General features: G+C 57.2%; 1 protein-coding gene across 2 annotated transcripts in view; it reads right to left on the minus strand.

Annotated features, from left to right (window-relative positions):
* Positions 1-422: 422 nt before the first annotated feature.
* The window catches only part of LOC142818822 (tyrosine-protein phosphatase non-receptor type substrate 1-like), a 36,128-nt gene continuing 17,103 nt past the window's right edge, over positions 423-19,447 (minus strand). For both annotated transcript variants that reach the window (XM_075900912.2, XM_075900913.2), the window contains exons 3-9: positions 14,494-14,832; positions 10,740-11,054; positions 9,262-9,612; positions 7,681-7,794; positions 4,546-4,567; positions 3,741-3,780; positions 423-2,534 (exon numbers count right to left, since the gene is read on the minus strand). In XM_075900912.2, the coding sequence (XP_075757027.2) occupies positions 2,277-2,534; positions 3,741-3,780; positions 4,546-4,567; positions 7,681-7,794; positions 9,262-9,612; positions 10,740-11,054; positions 14,494-14,832 (1,439 nt within the window). In that variant the 3' untranslated portion in view covers positions 423-2,276. The remainder of the gene's footprint in view (positions 2,535-3,740; positions 3,781-4,545; positions 4,568-7,680; positions 7,795-9,261; positions 9,613-10,739; positions 11,055-14,493; positions 14,833-19,447) is intronic.

Genomic DNA, 19,447 nt, shown 5'->3' on the forward strand with positions numbered 1-19,447 from the left:
GGAGGGCTGCTGTACAAGAGGTCGTGTGCATCTAACTCCCCTCTTCAGTTGTGCGTGCAAACTGGTCAGAGTTGCACGTGCAGTTGTGGTAACTGAGCCCAATTGCATGTGCATTCTTGAGGGATGGATTTGTTTAAAAATCCGGCTCTTAGACGCACTGGGGTTTATCCCCGTATGGCCATTGGGCAGCCTAATACTGACCCACCTGCACAGGGACCAGGAGGCTACTCTGTGAAGCCCTTGCAGTGAAGATGCTGGACGTACAAAGCAGCCGTGCTCAGCCCTGCAAACTCTTCTCCGTGAAAGCACCACGCAGGAGAGGGAGGAAAACCGGGCAGCCTACAGACCAGGGCTGAGAACCCGCGTAACTCAAGGTAGCTTCCTCCTGGCACAGAGCACAGCAGCCAAAACTGACACATGGGCAAGAGCGTTGAACTTTTTTATTAAAAAAATATCCTGCAAGCAAACCTGACAGTGTTGCAATCTGTACACGTGGTTACCTTGCTGGTTTGGAACTTCCTGTCGCGAACTCCTGGCTTCTCTACCTTCCCCCTGGCCCTGTGCTTTCAGGATCGCGTAGCTAGCAGATGACCTGGTTTCCAACCAATCTTAGTGCTAGATTTTCCCCCTCTGCCGCCCTCCTTCCCAGGAACGGTACCAGGAGCCCCGTGTGTCCCCATCAATGCTGCCAAAAGCAGGCAGTGAAAAGGCATTTGGCCATCACAATACCCAGGCAAGAGGGGCCCCATTCAGGCCTGGGGTAAGCAGGTGTAATCCACGGCATGAGAGCCAGCTGCCTAGCCCTGCTTGGTCTTTGGCCCTGGGAATCCTGAAACCCAAATCCTAGGGACACGGTGGAATCCAAAACAGGGCGCGAGCTGCAACCTGCCGCACAGAACAGGAGGAAGACGGCTGCTTCGGAAATGCCGCTTGTGGCCACGTTTCGGCGCCGTTTGTCTCTCCTCTCTGCCGGGAAGCCGGCGCTGGCGGAAGGTACCTTGCTTCGCGGGACTTCCCGCGGCAGGGCCGGGCGCTAGCATGCCGACTCTGCCACTTGGGCCTCCCCCTAGTGATGAACGCACAGCACTCCACCCACGGACGACACAAGCATTGGCGGTTAGCGCGAACGACGAACAGTTACACGTCAAACAGTCAACACAGGGTGGTGGTAACCCTCCCCCTTCCCCTCCCCCGAGCATCAGGCTTTCCTCTTCCGCGGAGGGACGGAAACCGGCAGCGAGGGTCCCGGGGGGCGGGATGGACTGGCCAGCAGGCAGGGCCGAAAGGCAGCCTCGCCCGGGGATTAGCCTGGGCTCTGGCATGAGAGGCTGGCCAGCCTCTCCCCCCACCTGGTGGCATTCGGAAGCCCCTTTGTGCCCGTCCGGGGCTGGCAACGAGGCTGCTCGGTACCATGGGACCCGGGCCGGGGAGCTGCAGCACCCAGGAGCTCACGGCAAGCGCAGCTTGTGATTAGTGCAAAGCTCTGCTCTGCCCAGGGAGTTCTCGTGCGGAGAAACGTCGCCGCTCTCCTCGGAGTGTGAGACACCACCGCCCGGCTCCCTGCCCTCCAGGGTGTGAGGGGGTGATCGGCCTTAAGGCTGGGATGGGCAGGGGGAAGCTTAAGGAATTACTTACGACACACTGAGTTTGGGGGGTGGGGCAGGAGGAAGGGGGAAGAGGAGAGGCAGGAAGGTGCCATCCTGGACCGAACAGCGTCCTCTCCTTGCAGGGGGCTGCGACAGGCCAGTTAGCTCGGCTGCTTGGAGAACAGGAGTCCGGAGCCTCCTGGCAGGCAGCTCTCCCCGCCTACGTCGCCTCCCAACACAGCCTCTGTGCCTCAGGTGGCTGATCGCAGGCAGCTCGGCTGGTTCTCCCACACAGGACACACACCACGCTGGCTGCAGGGGAGCGCCAGGGCTCGCTGTGCGGGGGCAGCCCCCGTCTGGATGCAGGGTGGGCCACCGCGCCGGCGGAGCCCTGAAAAGTCTGTCCAGCGAAGACACGTGGAAGCAATCGGGGCGCCACGAGCGAGGGAGCGTCCCAGCCTTGTGGTGAATCCCCGGGGTGGCGGGGAGGGGAGGATGTAGCCGAGCCACTGGTCCAGAAATAAAGCTGCACTGTGTGAGGGTCGTGGGTCAGCGGGGGCCTCTCTGGGCTGGCGGACGTGGCTGTTAACTCAAGCGAGGCTGCGGGAAGCATTACAGGCCCCGCTTCCACCGTGGTCCGTGCCGCCAGGGGCCAGCCAGACTCCACGCGCCCCGGCCGGTTAGCCCCGCTCACTTCCTTTGGATCTGGACGCTGGCGTACTCCGAGGCGCCCTCCTCGGGCCAGGGGGCGGGTCTCTTGGGCGCCTTGCTGAGGTGCACCATGTCCAGGTCGGCGTAGGTCAGATTGTTGTCGGCGGCTGCCGGGCGGCCCTTCTGGATGCAGGCGTACTCCGAGGGCGGGCTCGGCTCCGGCGGCTGGCGCGTGCTCCTCTTCTTCGGCTTCTCAAAGTTCAGGTCGGCGTAGGTCAGGTTGTTGGGGTCAGAGTCCTGAGTCGGGAGGGGGGAGAAAACACGGAGTCAGGAGGGAGCCTTTCCACCTGCCACGGGCACCCCGGGGAGACGGGTGCGAAGCCGTTCATCCAGCCTGCGGACGGAGGGGGAAGGGAGCAACGGCCTGTGTCCCAGTGATTTGAAAGCAACCGGGGCGCTTTAAATTGCTGCCAGAGCCCCACTGGCTCTCCCGGGGTGGCACTGAAGGGCTGGCTGGGGGAGACTAGCCCCCCACACCCACCCCTTTCCCGAGGCCCTGCCCCATCCCAACCCCCCACCATCCCAGCTTGCCCAGGGGCCCGGCAATTCTCCCAGCCCCTCTGGGTCTCTCCTTAGCGAAGAGCCTGCTTTAGTACCAGACGGCATGTGAAAAGCTAGGTTCTGCTCCCAGCTCTGCTGCTGACGGACCCTGGCCTAGTCACTTGGTAGCCTGGTGCCTCAGTTTCCCCAGCCACACACCGGGAATGCAATTGCTTCATTAATATCTGAAGTGCTCGGAGGTCCTTGCACGGGCGGGGCCAGGGCAGCACAAGGACGTGTGGGGAAGCAGGCTAGGCCTCAGGGCCCGAGACTAGTCAAGGCCTTGGCTGACACCATCAGGCCTCTCCAGCAGCAGAGCGGCCCCAGCACCATCTGCTGCAAGAATTCCCCCGGGCTGCGCGGAGGGAAGAGCCAGCCGGCAGCACCGAGCCAGCGTCTGCACCCCGGGCAGCAGGAGGCCCCACTGGAGTCAATGGGATTTCTCCCGCCCTGGAGTGCTGCAAGCGAGAGCAGGGTCCGGGCCGCGAGGCCCTGAACGGACGAGGCCCTGCCAGCATCGGGCCTGTGTGTGTAGGACAGCGGGTGCATGCGGATGGGGACAGAGCTCAGTTCTGATCGATAAATTACTCACAGCCGCATCCCCAAGTGCAAAACAACCCTCGAAATAGCTTCCCTGGCTTATTGTACAGCTGGCTCTAGTCACCGTCGAGCCAAACGCCCCCTTTGCGGTGGGAGGGGGACAAGGAGAAAGGAAAATCAGAGCGATGGAGGCAACTCGGAGGGAGTGTTTGTCCTAAACGGTCTCCCATCCCCCGGCCACAGACACAGTCTGACTGTGAGCACTTAAACCGGCCTGGTTTTAGCCCCACGCTCGTACTCTCAAGGCGTTTTCAGTCACTCTCCCCTCCCCAGTTCCCCCAAGAAGCTAGTCGAGGTACGCACCTGCAGAGCTGCACTGGGGCTCTTCTCCGGCTCGTGTAGCCTGCGGAAAAACCAAGAGAACAGTCAGAGCCTGGCTGCGTTGGAAAGAGGCAGCATGGCTTGGCGACGGAGACTTGCAGAGGAGTCGCCGGTTAGGGGGCTGGCTGGCACTCGCAGGACAGAGGGGAGTTTCACTGGGCAGCCTGTGGGATAATGGAGAGCTAATGGCGCTACACAGAGTTTCACAAAGCCCAGACTTCAACAGCCAGAGGCTGACGACCTGGATTCCCCAGGCTGCCTGTACGTGGCATGGACAACAGCACCAGGTGGCTGGCGGGTGAATGCTCAGCCAGGAAGCTCAGCTCAGCAATGCTAGGGGAGAACCATGTCCAGCGAGGGCGGCCTGCTTGCTTGTAGCCGTGTTTGTGCAGCGAGCGACTCTACCGAGCCGCGTCTGCAGAAACTCCCTGTAACCGTCGTGCTGTATCACGCATGAGCTATTCCCGACCTTACAACGGCTCGTGGACATCCAACCCCTCCATGTCGCTAGACCTGGCTCTCCTCTGCCATCCACCCCAACCGAGCATCATGTCAACCCTCGTGTACAGGCAAGGAGCTTTCCAAGTGAGGCATAGACCCCCCCCCCCTCCACTCTCCCCAACCACATCTGCCTGCCTGTCGCACGGGGATTAAAGTGAGAAACTTGGAACCTCACTAGAGCTCGACCCCAACTCATCCCTGGTGTAACCGTGACTGCATCGACCCCTCTGGCGTTCCCGCACCCTTTACCCAGCCGTGCCGTGGAGCCGTGGAGAGCTGTGCTTACCTTACAGAAGCGGAGCTTTTCCCTGTCCAAAAGAAAAACACGACTTAGAAAACCTTGTTGTACGACCATCCCCCCACATTGGCCATTTCGAGCTGACTGGGTTTTTAGCTCATTTGCACACACTTGGCTTTTTTCTATCTTTGCTGAAGCTGCTAGATCCGGTTTTCTGCAAACCCAATAGCAGCCTCCTCCTGAAAACTCTGCCAGACTTACTGTCCTTTCATTGGAGAACAGCATCTCTCGCAGGGTGGAGTCTGCTCCTGTCGTGTTTCAGGAGTGTCTTGTGCAAGATGGAAATTGCATCAGATACAATATTGTGGGCAGCCTGGGGTTTTTTTTTTAAGAAAGGGCCCAGTTTCGGTCTCTAAAGACGGCAGCAAGCTGGAGGAGTGAGGGGGAGTGAGGCCGAAGACCACAGTGTCCTCAGAGTTCGGAGAAGGCCACGTTGCTCTTGGGGTGCATCTACACAGCAGGGCTCAAGTCCAATTAAGCTACACAACTTTTGCTATGTCAATTGCATGGCTGAAGTCGAAACAGCTTAACTCACTTTTAGGGCTGTCTGCACAGCAGGGAGTTGAAGGAAGAACACTCTCCCTTCGACTCCTCTTACTCCTCGTACAATGAGGGTTACCGGAGTCGGAGTAAGAAGTTCTCCATGTCGACATGATGTCGAAATAACGGCTTGTAGTGTAGATGTGCACTACGTGACTTTGGAACAACATCAGTTACTCCAGTTACTCCTGTGTAGACCTACCCTAAGTTTTTAACCCGTTATCGGGTCCCCTTGATGCATTTCTCCCTGGTAACGCCCCTTATTTTTGTCATGTTCGGGTTTGGGGGGGGGATCATGCTTCCAGGCACAGGCTGAGCTGTGACTCTTGCAGCAGAAACGCCGGGGGAGATGGGAGCAGTGGGGCTCTTCCCCTGTAGCCTTTTACCCGACCCAGTGGGATAACTCTACTGAGAAACCCTGCGGCCCTCACTAGGGCTGAGGTTCGATGCATTAACGGGGTGCCGCAGCCTTAGGCAAGAAGATGCTGAAACGCCCTGAGCGTACGATAAATACACGACCGCCCAGGGCCTGGTCTGGAACCCGGACAAGGGACTGGCCGGCTGCTGCACCCAGAATGAGGTCGCTAGCGTCCCTAGCCTCTGCCGGAAGAGGGAACGAACAAGGGCGGGATCACTGGAGGATTCCCTGTTCTGTTCCCTCCCTCCGGGGCGCCTGGCCCTGGCCGCTGTCGGCTGACAAGACACTGGCTAGATGGACCTTCGCTCTGACCCAGCCTGGGCATCCTTAGCTGGGGCCCGGCAGAGCCAGCTGGAATCCCGCTCGTGGTCCTGCCCACAGGGCAATGCCCAAGTGCCTGCCCTCCTGCCCCAAGCCGGGGCCCTCGGGGTCGGTGCGGTGGCAGGGTCAGAACGTGCTGGTGCTGCTCAGTCTACGCGTGGGCGCTAGTACCTCTCCCTCCCTGCCCCCCGGACGTGCTGCGCCCCTCGCAAGGGACACCCTGACCCCGTCCGCGCTCTGCTTGCTCAGGGTCATGAAGCGGGGCCCTCGGGAGGGGGGGAGGGGTGCTAAACCCAGGCTCCGTCTGCTCATCATCAATGCGGGAGGCAGCCAACTATCTCCTGGGAATTCCTTGGGAGCCCCTGGAGAGAGCCCCGCGTCCTGGCCAGCACGGGCCCCCTCAACGCCCGCCACAGCCCATAGACTCTACAGCCATTGCCGCACGTCGGAGCGGACAGGTTGGAGGGTCCCTAGAGATGATGAGTAGCTGTGGGGTAGTGGGGGGGGGGGCTGCCTGCTCTGTGACCCGGGCCCCCTGCGCTGGGATGGGAGATTCTCACTGACTCTCCCAAAGGGGGATTAACCCAGACTCCCAGGCGCAGCCTCCCAGGGAGAGACAAAGGGAGGAGGGCGGAGACCAGCACCTGGCTGGGGGCAGGGCTGGAGGAGAGTTTGAGTTTCTGGCTGGGATCATGGAGGAAGCAGCCTAGGCAACGGGCTGGGATTTAGGGGCCCAGTCTCCCCCATCTCAAGGGGGACTGAGGCATCCGAGGCCTGGCCTGGAACCAGATTCCATCTGTGCTGTATCCTGAAGAAGCAATAAACTCCCTCTATTCTACTGGCTGGGGGAGTCTGTCCGTGCCACTACGGGGGTGCAGGAGGTGGGGGAACCACAAGAGCAGTGTAAAGAGAGGAGCATAAAGTCTGACCAGCGCACACAGCGGCTATTCCAGTGACTGGTCTCAAGCTTGGTTGATCTTTTCCCTTCTAGCTCAGGGGCAGGCAAACATTTTGGCCTGGGGGCCACACTGGGTATTGAGATTGTATGGAGGGGGGCCAAGAAGGCCGGGGGAGGCCCCAAACAGCCAAAAATGCTCATTCCCCGCCCGCTGACCAGAGGTCCCTGTAAGTTGTGTGCTTGTGTGGCCACCCCAAAGAAATTCAAATGCCGCCTTGCAGATTAGCAGCGCGCTCACTGCTCGGTTTTCTCGTGTCTGGGGTGGTGGTGCACATTCACGCCTGTCTCAGTGCGTGTAACACTATTGTGCACATGGATGGAAAAAATCCGCACGTGGATGGAAAAGATTAGAGGGGACACGGCCCCTGACCACCACTCTCTGGGACCTCCCCCGCCCGCCTGTGTCACCCAAAGCACTGGGGCAGTGCTGAGGCTGTGGGAGAGGGGGCGGAAGGGAAGAGGTTGGGGGCTAGCCCCCCCACGCTCACTGCATTGCCTAGGAGCTGGGCTGGCTCCTCCTGGCAAGACTGTCCCAACCCTGCTCCCCGGCAGGAGCTCAGGGGTTGGGCTGAAGACTGGACGTGGCTTGTGGGCCACGGTTTGCCCCCTCTGCTCTAGCCGCTCGTTTCCTCCCCCAGGACAAAAGCCCTCGGGTGGGCTCGGTCTTTGTCCGCTTGCCTGGTGTAACGTCATTGTCTGAAGGGGGTCGGGATGCTATGAAGTTTGAGCGCGGCTGGGCTAGAGAAACCGTCCCCCCCGCCCGCTCTGTTCATCCCGTTGCCGGCTGGCGGTGGCGCACGGCAGCCACCCCACACAGCTGTTTGCGGCCCTGCCTGTTTGCCTGGGCAGTGGCCAGCAGCACCCACGGAAAGCGATTTGGTTTCACCTTTGCGCTGCCGTACTCGGATGAGGCAGACGACGGCAATCAGCAATATAACCAGCACCACGCACACCACCGCCACGGCGATGTAGATCATCTTCTCCTCGAGCAAGGGGGCTCCTGCAACGAGAATGAATATTCAGACAGAGAAGAAACGCCTCCCCAGACTGTTGGATGGAGAACCTATGGGCTTACGAGTAAAGGTGAAGGCAAGCGGCACAGGAGCCTAAGGGAGTTAGGAGCTCCAGCTGCAGCGATTCACACTCTGAGGCCAAAGGAGACTCTCTCAACTGAAGTCCAGAATCAAAACCTGGTCCACATGGGAACTTCCCTGGATTCTGACTCTCCAGACCTAGGACTCCCGTTGTAGAGGGGACAGGCCCATCCTAAAGAATCGCTCGTCTGTTTCACCCCCAGAAGTTGGTGCAATGAGAGATTCCTCCCCCACCTTGTCTCTCCAGGCCTACCCTGTGGGGGCCAGGGGAAGGTTTGGAATCCAGGTTGTCAGGGGCTCAGAGAGGTCTAGGTAAAGTTACCGCGCGTGGCTGAAGTTTGGTTGGGCTCGTATTATAAAATGACTTGTGAATTCAGCAAATGCTTCCAGCTGAAAAAACGACAATGCCTTGCTCTGGTCATTTCCAAGCCAAAACGGGACCTTTTGTCTAGGCATTTTGCTCGACCCTGTTCTGCGTAAAACGCAGACCCACCCAGACCACAGAATTTCATTGGAGGGGCCGGAGGGGAATAAACAGTGGTTTGTGTTTTGCCCCTGCAGCAAAAGCCAGGCATTTACTGAACTCTAATACTGACCAGTCTCAGCCCTTCCGGCAAGCGCAAAAGGCAAAGAGCAGGAACTCCATGTTAACGTGTCCCCACAGCTATAGAACGGGGGGGGGGGGGGGGGGGGGGGGGGGGGGGGGCATGGGTCTCAGAGTACAATGCAACTTCCTCTGGCAGCCCTAGATAGCAACCCCCCATATATGGCACAGCCGGGTCTATAACTGTCCGTCTCAGCCAGCACTGGGCTGGAGAGGGGTAAGGGGAGGCCCTTCTCCCACAGACGCACCGTGCAGAGCGTAAGTCAGGCCTTGGATCCCGAGGAAGGAGACAAATCGCAGGCAAGCGCTCAGCTGTGCAGAATGCTCCCCATGAAACCTCCCCCGGGGAAATCGGAACCCACGTCCCCAGCCAAGCCCACCGGGGCTGCTTCATCGCCAGCCGAGCGCTACAGTTCGGGAGCTGGCGGAACCCTGCTGTGTCCACCGGCTCAGGCTGGCAGCTGTCTGCATACGATACTGGCGAGTCACACGGGACCTCAGCCTCAGCACTGCAGGAGGGACCAGGTCTGAGCCTCTCTCCAAGGGGCCTGCAGGGAGTATCTGCCCTGGCACATCATGCAGCCACAGGGACACTTCCTGCCCTTAACCTTCCCTCTGGCTGCTGGAGAGCAGAGCTAGACCCCTGGACTAAGAGGCACCGGTACCCTGAGGAGCTGCACTGGGGGGCTGGGTGAAATGGCCCCTGGGCTCCGCAGGGGAGACCTGGCGTTTCCTAGCAGGAGCAGGGAGGCGCCAGCTCCACGTTTACCTGCATCAGATGAAGTGGGATCTTTGCCAGGCTCCGCATGCGGCAGGGAGACTCTCAGCGTCGCGCTGTCATTGACGGGGGGCTGGGAATCGTGCACAGCCCGACAGGTGAACACAGACTGGTTCCTCTGCTCGGTTGCTCTGACCTCCAGGGAGCTCTGCAGCGTGAACGTCCCGTCTGGATTCTCCGTCGTGTTAGAGGATTTGCCCAGATCCGTCTCATTTCCGTTCTCCAGCCAGCTGAGACTGGCCCCCTGCGGGTAGAACCCCTCCGCGCGGCAGGTGAACGTCACAGACTCGTTCCGTGCGACCGGCCCCGCCGGGTCAGAGACCACTCGCAGCCTGGGTGGAACTGACAACACACAAACACCCTGCGCTCGGCATCGCCTGAAATTCCCCTTCTCCTGCGGGGCTGGAGGGAAATTGCAGGGCTGGGCCGATCGACCTTCCCGCTGCACCCACGTCCCACCTGGCCCCAGGGCCCTGCCTGGAGCATCTTCAGCTCTGACTGGAATCTCTTCCTTAAGCCGGGCTCGTCCACTGCCCCACAGGGAACAGCCAGCATCGATCTGGGCATCCTGTCCTCAACGCCAGCCCCGGGGCCCCTTTGCCCCACACCAGACAGGGCCTCCTCCAGAGCCCTGATCCCCAGAGGCCCTGCTGTCCTGCACGGGGACGGGCTCCCTGGGACTGTGATGACACTTGGCCCGTCCACAGCACCTCCCCAAACGCAGGAACTAGCCCTCCCCCTTGCTCGGCAGGTGGGTGATCAGGAGCCAGGCAGCCCTGGGACCCCTCCTGGAGGCTGGCAGGCAGATCTGAACAATGATGAATCTATTGCCCACCCTTGGTGCACAGGGACCCCTCCCCCCGTGCCCAGCTGATAGGAGCAGGGGCTGGAGTCCCCATTCCCAGCTGTTTGGGTGGGAGTCGGCATTTGCTGGGTGACATTTTTCCAAAGGCAAAGAACTGGCAATTTCTAAGAACGTAAGAGGGGCCAGGCTAGGTCAGACCAAAGGCCCATCCAGCCGTGTCCTGTCCACCCACAGTGACCAAGGCCAGGTGTCCCAGAGGGAGGGAACACAACAGGGAACCCTCATGTGATCTAAGCTGCCTTCTCACAGGGCACCTGCTTTGGCCCCTTGCAGGAATAGATAGAGGGGAAGGAGGATGTTTTAAAATGAGAATGTGAAAACCCAACCCTAGTGGGTCCCCCATCTCCCGCCCCTTCCCCTGGAAACCCCCAAAGACCTCCAGGTACATAGCAACGGAGAGCGGTGTCTTAGCAGAGTTTAAACCAAGTCACACTTGTTCCAGACCCAGGGGAGGGTTCTCAGTGTCTGAAGGCCTAAGAACAGGAGACGGGCACAGGGCAGAGCTAGATCTGAAGCTGGATTTCAAGGACTCCCCCCACCCCCACCTAGGGCAAAAAGTCCATCCCAGCTCCCCACCAGAGGTCAGCCCCGGCTGGGCTCCTACCTCGCAGGACTTGGCTGAGGTTGTACGTCCCACGCAGGGGAGCCGCTAAGGTGCTGTGCTCTATCTGACAGGTGAGCTGGGAGCGGACGTCTCCTGCGCTCAGGCTCAGCCCCACGGTGCTGGACACGCTGTAGGAGACGCTCTCGTGTTCGGGGAGAACCCGGAGCTGGGGGGCCGGCAGTGAGGTCCCATTTTTGAGCCAGGTCACAGTGATGTTTCTGGGGGAGAATCCTCCAGACGTGCAGGTGAAATTCACCGGGGCGCCCGGCTCTGCCCTGCTGGGGGGGCCGGACACAGACGGGGCCGACGGCCTGGCTGTGGGGAGAAACGTCACCAGTCAGATCCCTCTGCTACTAAGAGGCCATTCCTCCTCCCACTGCACCTCCACCGCATGGAACCTGCTTCCACACAGGGACCGCCTGAGATCAGGGAGCCACAGCCCCGCCTCAGAGCTTGTGCCAAGGGCTGGGGTCAGGGAGGCTAGAGCCGTGGGGGGAAATAAGAGCCCCCAAAATCCTGGCTAGCTCTGGCCCTTGGCGTGCAGGACACAAGAGCCCAGGCCAGGTGGGGAGCTTCCCAAGCAAGGCCTGGGGAGAGGCAGAGGACGGGGTGGGAGGGAAGTGATTGACAGCAAGTCAGGCCTGTAGGGTGGCACCCAGCTCTAGAAGTGACTCCTTAATGGGACCCCACCATCGAGTGGGGCAGCGCAGGCTTCCCAGGGGGGCCTGGTGGGGAAGCGCCAGGCAGGGGCTTAACTCCACACCCAATGGGCAATTTTGGGGGGCGATGGTCCCTCCAGCCTGGGCAAGAGCACTCAGCTGGGTGGGGAGAGCCAGGTCCCATCCCCTCGGCCCGAGGAGGTGAGTGGGGATCTCTGGGTGATGTGGCCCCTGGTGGATAACTAGTCACAGGGCCAGGATGAGGCTGGAGGTTGCTGGTTCGGGCAGCCAGGCGGGAGACCCAGGGCCCGGGCCCCCTGCTCCACGAGTCTCTGTTTGCCCAGCGGAGCGGCTTGGATGCAGGGGCCGAGGGGAGTTGCCAACCCTCCTGGTTTTGCCAGAAGTCTCCTGGAACCAGGCTCCATCTCCCAGAGGCTGCGGCAGCCAAACTGGGAGATTTTCAGGCACTAGGCTGCCAGTGGCGCAGTGGGGCTAAGGCAGGGTACCCGCCTGCTCTGGCCCTGTGTCTCTCCTGGAAGTGGCCAGCATATCCCCACAGCCGCTAGGTCGGGGAGCCAAGGGGTTCCACATGGTGCCCATGCCCCGACTCCACAGCTCCCATTGGCTGGGACCAGGGAACTGCAGCCAATGGGAGCTGTGCGTGCAGGGAGGGGCAGCATGTGGAGCCATTTGTGCCCATCCCCGAGGCTGCAGGGAGGTGCTGGGCATTTCCGGGAGCGGAAGGGAGCCAGGGCAGGCAGGGAAGCTGCTGTAACCCTGCTGCACCACTGACCGGGAGATGCCCGAGACAAGCACTGTCCAGCCACAGCCTGCACCCCGCAGCCCTCTCGCAACCCAGCCCCCTCCCAGAACCTGCATCCTGCACCTCAACCCCCCACCCAGCCCTGAGCCCCCGCCACACCCAATCTCTTAACATATGAATGTAAGAGCAGCCAGACTGGGTCAGACCAAAGGTCCATCCAGCCCAGTATCCTGTCTGCCAACAGGGGCCAATGCCAGATGCCCCAGAGGGAGTGAACAGAACAGGGAATCATCAAGTGATCCTTCCCCTGTCGCCCATTTCCAGCCTCTTACAGAGGCTAGGGACACCACTGCTGCCCATCTTGGCTAACAGCCATTGATGGACCTAACCTCCATGAATTCATCTAGTTCTTTTTGGAACCCTGTTAAAGTCCTAGCCTCCACCGCATCCTCTGGCAAGGAGTTCCACAGGTTGACTGTGCACCGCATGAAGAAAAACCTTATTCTGTTTGTTTTAAACCTGCTATCTATTCATTTCATTTGGTAACCCCTAGTTCTTATATTATGGGAACAAGTAAATAACTTTTCCTTATTCACTTTTTCCACACCAGTCATGATTTTATAGACCTCTATCTTAACCCCCCTTAGTCTCCTCTTTTCTAAACTGAAAAGTCCCAGTCTTTGCAATCTCTCCTCAGATGGGACCCTTTCCAAACCTCTCATCCTTTTTGTCGCCCTTTTCTGAACCTTTTCCAATGCCAATAGATCTTTTTTAAGATGAGGAGACTACATCTGTACGCAGTATTCAAGATGTAGGTGTTCCATGGATTTATACAGAGACAATAAGACATTTTCTGTCTTTTTCTCTATCCCCTTTTTAATGATTCCTAACATTCTATTTGCTTTTTGACTGCCGCTGCCCACTGAGTGGACAATTTCAGAGAATTACCCCCAATGACTCCTAGATCTCTCGAGTAGTTGTAGCTAAATTAGTCTCTGTCATATTGTAATGTCTAGTTGGGATTAATTTTGCCAATGTGCATTTCCTTCACAGAACTTTCCCCCGCCCCCGGCCCATGTCCCACATCTTTGCCCCAAAACCCGGTGTTTCCTTCTGGAGCCAGCACCTTGCCCCCCCCCCCCCAGATCCCAACCCGCTGCCTCCGCCCCGAGCCAGACTCCAAAGCTCTGTGCCCCAGCCCTGTGAGTGAGGGTGGGAGGGGGGATGGAGTGAGCAGGGGCGGGGTCTCAGGGAAGGGGCGGGGCAGAGGGAAGGACAAGGGTGTTGGGTCAGTTGATTAGACAGCTGGCGACCTCCTGCAGGGACCCCCGTTGGATCCAGTGGCTTAGTGGTTGAACACTCTCCTGAGAGGGGGGAGATGAACCTGGGGGGGGGGGGGGGGGGAGTCTCACACTTGCCTGAGAGCTAAACCGAGACATTTAAGGGGAGGGGCTGCCTCCACTTCCTCAGTTTCCAGTGGGACCCGGCTCCAGCCCTGCCTGTGAGGGAGGTGGGCAGGGGCTGGGAGCCACCTTCCCCGTTTGCAACTCACGGGGGGCTGAGGCATCCGAACGGTCAGCGAGAAGAAGAGGCCAAGTGACGTTCTACCCTGAGCACGGGCACCATGCGAGTCCAGGTGTGTCCTGGGCTTGGTGGGAGCTCTGGGGCCACAGGGGAGCCTGTGTCCGGATCTAGGAGGCCAGGCCCAGCTTAAGGCCCCCACCTGTGGGATTTAGGTGCCTCCGTACCCTTGTGAATCTAACCCCGAATGCCCCAGACCCCACTCCCCGGCCAGAGCTCAGGCTGGGCTGTGAGCTCCAGGAGAGGGAACTCACAAATGGGAAAGGGGGAGTGAAATCACCCCAGGACTACGTCTGGCTGCAGTGCAGTGGGGCAGGCAAGGGGTGAACTAGGGATGGATGCTCCAGCCGCCTAGCTCCTGTGGACTTCCCTACACTGCTGTAGAGGGCAGGAGAAGGGCCCATGTTACCCTGGCATCATGGGAATGACTGTGGAATTAGCAGGCCAATGTCAGCAGCTCCTGCACTGGGGGGAGAGGAGGCATTAACCTGGCACCCGCTTCCTCTCCCCACATCCGCCCTGGGGCCCGCTGCAGCGTGAGGCCATTTTCAGAGGGTAGGAACAAAATGGAGATTTTGCCTGGAGCCCAGATCCCCCCTCCCCCGTCCCCGGCCTGAGCCAGCCACAGTCTTGGTGGGTCCGTAGGAAACCCAAATCCCCGGTGACTGTCTGGGCTGAGCCGGGTTTGTTCCCCTCCCTGGTACCGGCCCCGGGGGGAGGGGCGTGTGGCCGGCTGGGAGCTCGCACTCACCGCTCACAGACACGTTCGTGCCAGCGCCGGATCCGATCTCCTCATCACCTTTCAGCCCCTTCTTGAACTTCACACAGCGATAGGTCCCGGCGTCCTCGGGGCGGGTGTCACTGATGCGGATGGTGAAGTCGGTGTCAATGTTGGTCACCTTCGTCACCCGGGGGAATGATCCTTTATCTTCATAAACCAGCTGGCGGGTGGGGCCCGAGCCCTTGAACCACTTCGTGGGTCCTGCCGGAGGGTTCCCAGTCACAGAGCAGGGCAGGGTGAGATTCTCTCCCGCTGACACCGACACGGCGCCCTGGGGCTGCAGCAGCTGGAACTCCTGGGCCCCGGCCCCTGGAACAAGAGGGAGTTTTGTAACCAGCCCTTCCTCTCCCTTCAACACCCCCCGAAAGTCGGCTCCCAGTCGGCGGAACCAGGCGCTTTTATCCTCCAGCTGCTTTAAATGGCTTAGAGCGGTGGGGTTATGGGGTGGGGGTGTAGTACGATGAGGGCCATAAACATAAGTCAATGCAGCAGAAGTAGGGTCACCAGGTGTCCAGCAGTCAGTCCCGTATTTTTGGCTCCTGTCCGGTAAAAAAATCCGGAGAATACCGGACACCTCACATGTTTGGTATTTTCTGATTTTTTCCCCAGCCAAGAGGTAAAAATGCCGGGCACCTGGCAACCCAACAAACACACACTCAGCGCCTGGCCTTCCCCCCCCCCCCCCCCCAACACCCCAGCCCCACAACTTACCTGGTTCGCAAGGCTGCTGGCATAAAATGGCTGCCGGCCAAAAGACCGAGGGGAAGCAATGCTTTCCCCTGGGCCTTAGTGATCAACCGCTCCCCTGTTCCTATCCCTGCACGAACTCTTAAAGGGGGCATGCTGTTTTAATGCTGCTTTATTTACAAAAAAATTTTTTTGCTTACTTGGAGTCCTTTTTTTTTTTTTTTTTTTTTTTTGGGCTCAGCAACTTTGGTCTCCCCCTCATAAGTCATATGCCCCCTAATCATTTTGGTTGCCCTCCCTGGATCCTCTCCAATGCGTCCACGTGCTTTTTGTAGTGGGGGCCCCAGAACTGGACACAATACTCCAGATGTGGCTTCACCAAAGCCGAATAAAGGGGAAAGCCGAATAAAGGGGAACTGCATGGACGCTCTCTTGCAAGAAAGCTCTGATGGCCATTCACAGAATGGCCACCAGGGCACCTGTGCGTCTTTCGATGGGCTATTTTTATGCAAAAACCCCCTGCTGCCCGTCCACACACACCTTTTTGAGCAATAACTCTTGTGCAACAAGGAGTTATTCCTTGTAGAAAGAGGAATACCTATACTGCAAAAACCCTTCTGTTCTGTTGATTCACTGTAAATTTACTCACAAAAACGCACTTGCTCCGCAGGTTTTTGTGCAAAAACCCTGTAGTGTAGACATAGCCTTAGTTACAAGTTCTGGAGCTGTAGGACAGAAACCTGGGGCCCTGAGCCCTGATGGGGCAGAAACCCCGAACTCTAGTGCCCCCTGCAGGGCTAAAGTCAGGAGCCCAGAAGTGGAGCTGGGAGGGTGGGTTGCCGGGTGTTCATAAAATACATGGAATCCTAGAACACTAGAACTGGCAGGGACCGGGAGAGAGCATTAAGTCCAGTCCCCTGCCCTCCCAGCAGGACTACGCACCAGCTAGACCATCCTTGACAGGTGTCTGTCCAAACTGCCCTTCAATATCTCCAGTGATGGAGACTCCACAACCCCCCCCCCCCAGGCAATTTATTCCAGTGTTTAACCACCCTGACAGTTCGGAAGTTTTTCCTGATGTCCAACCTCAACTTCCCTTGCTGCAATTTAAGCCCATTGCTTCTTATCCTATCAGAGGCCAATGAGAACAAATTTTCCCCTTGTCCTTGTAACACCCTTTTAGATACTTGAAAGCTGCTATCCTGTCCCTCTCAGTCTTCTCTTTTCCAAACTAACCAAGTCCAATTCTTTCAGTCTTCTTCCCTCCTAGGTCATGACTTCTAGACCTTTAATCATTCTTGTTGCTCTTCTCTGGACCTTCCCCAAATCTTTCTTGAAATGTGGTGCCCAGAACTGGACACAATACTGATTGTACACAGAGCTGGACACAATGCCCTGCAAAATCTGGGGCACCAAACTGCTCCACATTTTAGAGCGCCCTAAGTGGTTGGGTGCTATATTTGGGCTCCGGTGGCTTCAATCCCCATCCCCCAGATACCGCCCTCTCAGGCTCTGCACCAGCTCCTGCTAGGGTTGCTGGGTGTCTGGTATTGAACTGGACAGCCCAGTATCTGGGCCTTCTGCCCAGTAAAAAAAATTCAGAAAATACCGGACATGTGAAATGTTTGGTATTTTCTGTTTTTCCTGGCTCGGGCGTCTACTGGAACACGTGCAGCTCAGGCTGGCTGGGACAGGGGGAGGATGGAGTATCCTGGGCAGGGCTTAATGTAAAAGAATGCAGCATACCGGGACCTCAGAGAACAGACTTCAAAAATAACCAAGTGAGTTATAAGATCAAGAATACATATTCCTGCGCATCCAGAAATATAATCTACGCTATCATGTGCCGAAAGTGTCCGTCTGCTATGTACATTGGACAAACATCTCAGACACTTCGCCAAAGGATTAATGCCCACAAAACAGATATCAGACAAGATCACAAAGAAAAAACAGTTTCTTGCCATTTTAACCAGAAAGGACACTCTCTCAATGACTTAACCACCTGCATTCTGCTACAAAGACCTTTTACATCTGCACTTGAAAGGGAATCCTCTGAACTGTCATTCATGTTAAAATTCGACACTTTCCAACAAGGACTTAACAAACATTTGAACTATCTCACCCATTACCAAGATAGTTTCCCCAATTATCACCTCTAATACCATTAACTCACAAACATCCCACTCTCCCTACCTCTAATATCATCAATTCACAGACACTTACCTTCCTTCCCCCTCCCCCCCACCGCATCCCCCTCCTGTTCTGCAATGTGATTTGTCCTTTTCATATTTGTTCTTTTTTTTAATTGTATCCTTTGGTATATATGGTTGTGACTACTTTCTTCCACTATTTGATCTGAGGAAGTGGGTCTGGCCCACGAAAGCTCATCATCTAATAAACCATCTTGTTAGTCTTTAAAGTGCTACATTGTCCTGCATTTTGCTTCAGCTACCCCAGACTAACACGGCTACATTTCTATCACTATCCTAATGGAAAAGATCTTATAAGAGAGGGACAAGAACCAAAGTACAACCAGCAGCTTGATGATGCACCAATGATTAATGGTTGCACGTATGTGAAAGCATCAAAGTGGCAGCTGACATGGGCAACACCGGAAACATGCCTGATGGGCTCACAAAAGACTTGGGTCCAACTTCAAAGATGACAGCCCCACTGAAATCAACATGGGAAACCAGCAGTGACCGCCCCAAGCAGATGCCTCACAGGGTAGAACACTACTCTGAGCTTGACTCTCATGGAAAATATCGGCGAGGAATCCTGTGGCACCTTATAGACTAACTGAAGTGTTGGAGCATAAGCTTTCGTGAGCAAAGACCCACTTCATCAGATGCATGTGACGAAGTGGGTCTTTGCCCACGAAAGCTTATGCTCCAACACTTCAGTTAGTCTATAAGGTGCCACAGGACTCCTCGCCGCTTCTGCAGATTCAGACTAACACGGCTACCCCTCTGATACTCAATATGGAAAATATCATGGCCAATGCTGCCATCAACGCCGTCGACAGCCTGCCTGCCAGGAACCAAACTGGCGATGGACCAAGTGTCAAGGAGCTTAGCTTTGCCGTCAACAACCTCTTTGAGGGGAAAGGCCTCTGGAAAGATCGAATACCCTCAGAGCTCCTAAGGCCTACTTCACTGCAACATCCTTCAGGAGTAGCTTTGCCTGTGCTGGAAAGAAGGCCAAGTACCACTAGAAATGAGAGACGCCAGCATTATCGCTCTGAAAAACAAGGGTGACAGGAACGACTGTAACAACTGTTGTAGCATTTCCCTTCTTACTATTAGCGGAAAAACCTTTGCCTGAGTTGTCCGGAACAGACTTCAAACTCTTGCAGACTGAATCTATCCTGGATCACAGCGTGGATTCAGAGTAGGGATGTTAAATATCGGTTAATCTAATAGTCAAGTAGCCTCATGAATTCTTATCGGTTAGTCGACTATTCTATAGTACCCGGGGGTGGGGCTGGCAGCCAGTTCACTCTGGCCCCACTCCCAAAGGACCCCCTGCCACTCCTTGCTGCTGCCGCTCTATCAGAGGCAGCAGCATGGGGTGCCAGGTGGGAGCTGGTCTGCGAGGGGAACCAGTTTAAAAACTAGCTCCCCTGGCAGACCGGCTGCCTGTCACAACCAGGTTGCCTCCGATACAGAGGCAGCGGCGTGAGGTGGCAGCAGCCCCCGTCCAAAAGTAAGCCAGGCTGCCTGCCAACCTAGCTCTTAATACACTTTAAATGCAGAGCCGCTGCAGGGCTATGTCCCAGACCCGTGGCAAGCCACGACTGAGCTAGGTTGCTGACCAGCCTGCTAAAAGATTTACTTGAGGAGGGGGGAGAAAATGCATGTTGTCTATAGCATTAACCTATAAGCTTTTGCTTATTGGTTAATTGACTACATTACATCCCTAATTCAGACCTGAAAGGTCTATTATCAATACGATCTTCTCACTGAGACAACTCCAAGGGGAATGCAGAGAAGAAGACAAAGCCCCTCTACTCAGCCTCCGTCAATCTCACAAAGGTTTTTGACTTTGAGAACAGAAGTGGACTATATACACCATCGCCCCCCCAGCGGGATTCGATCCTTCGCTGACAAGGAGTACGGCACAGTTCAATAGAACGGCTCTCTCTGGGAGGCCTTCCAGATTCAAAGCAGACTTAAGGAAGGTTGTGTGCTAGCCCCATCTTTGTTTGGGATCATCTCCCTGCTACTGAACCAAGCTT

The sequence above is a fragment of the Pelodiscus sinensis genome, chromosome 17 (genome assembly GCF_052426305.1).
Source record: "Pelodiscus sinensis isolate ZL-2025 chromosome 17, ASM5242630v1, whole genome shotgun sequence".
Lineage (NCBI taxonomy): Eukaryota > Metazoa > Chordata > Testudines > Trionychidae > Pelodiscus > Pelodiscus sinensis.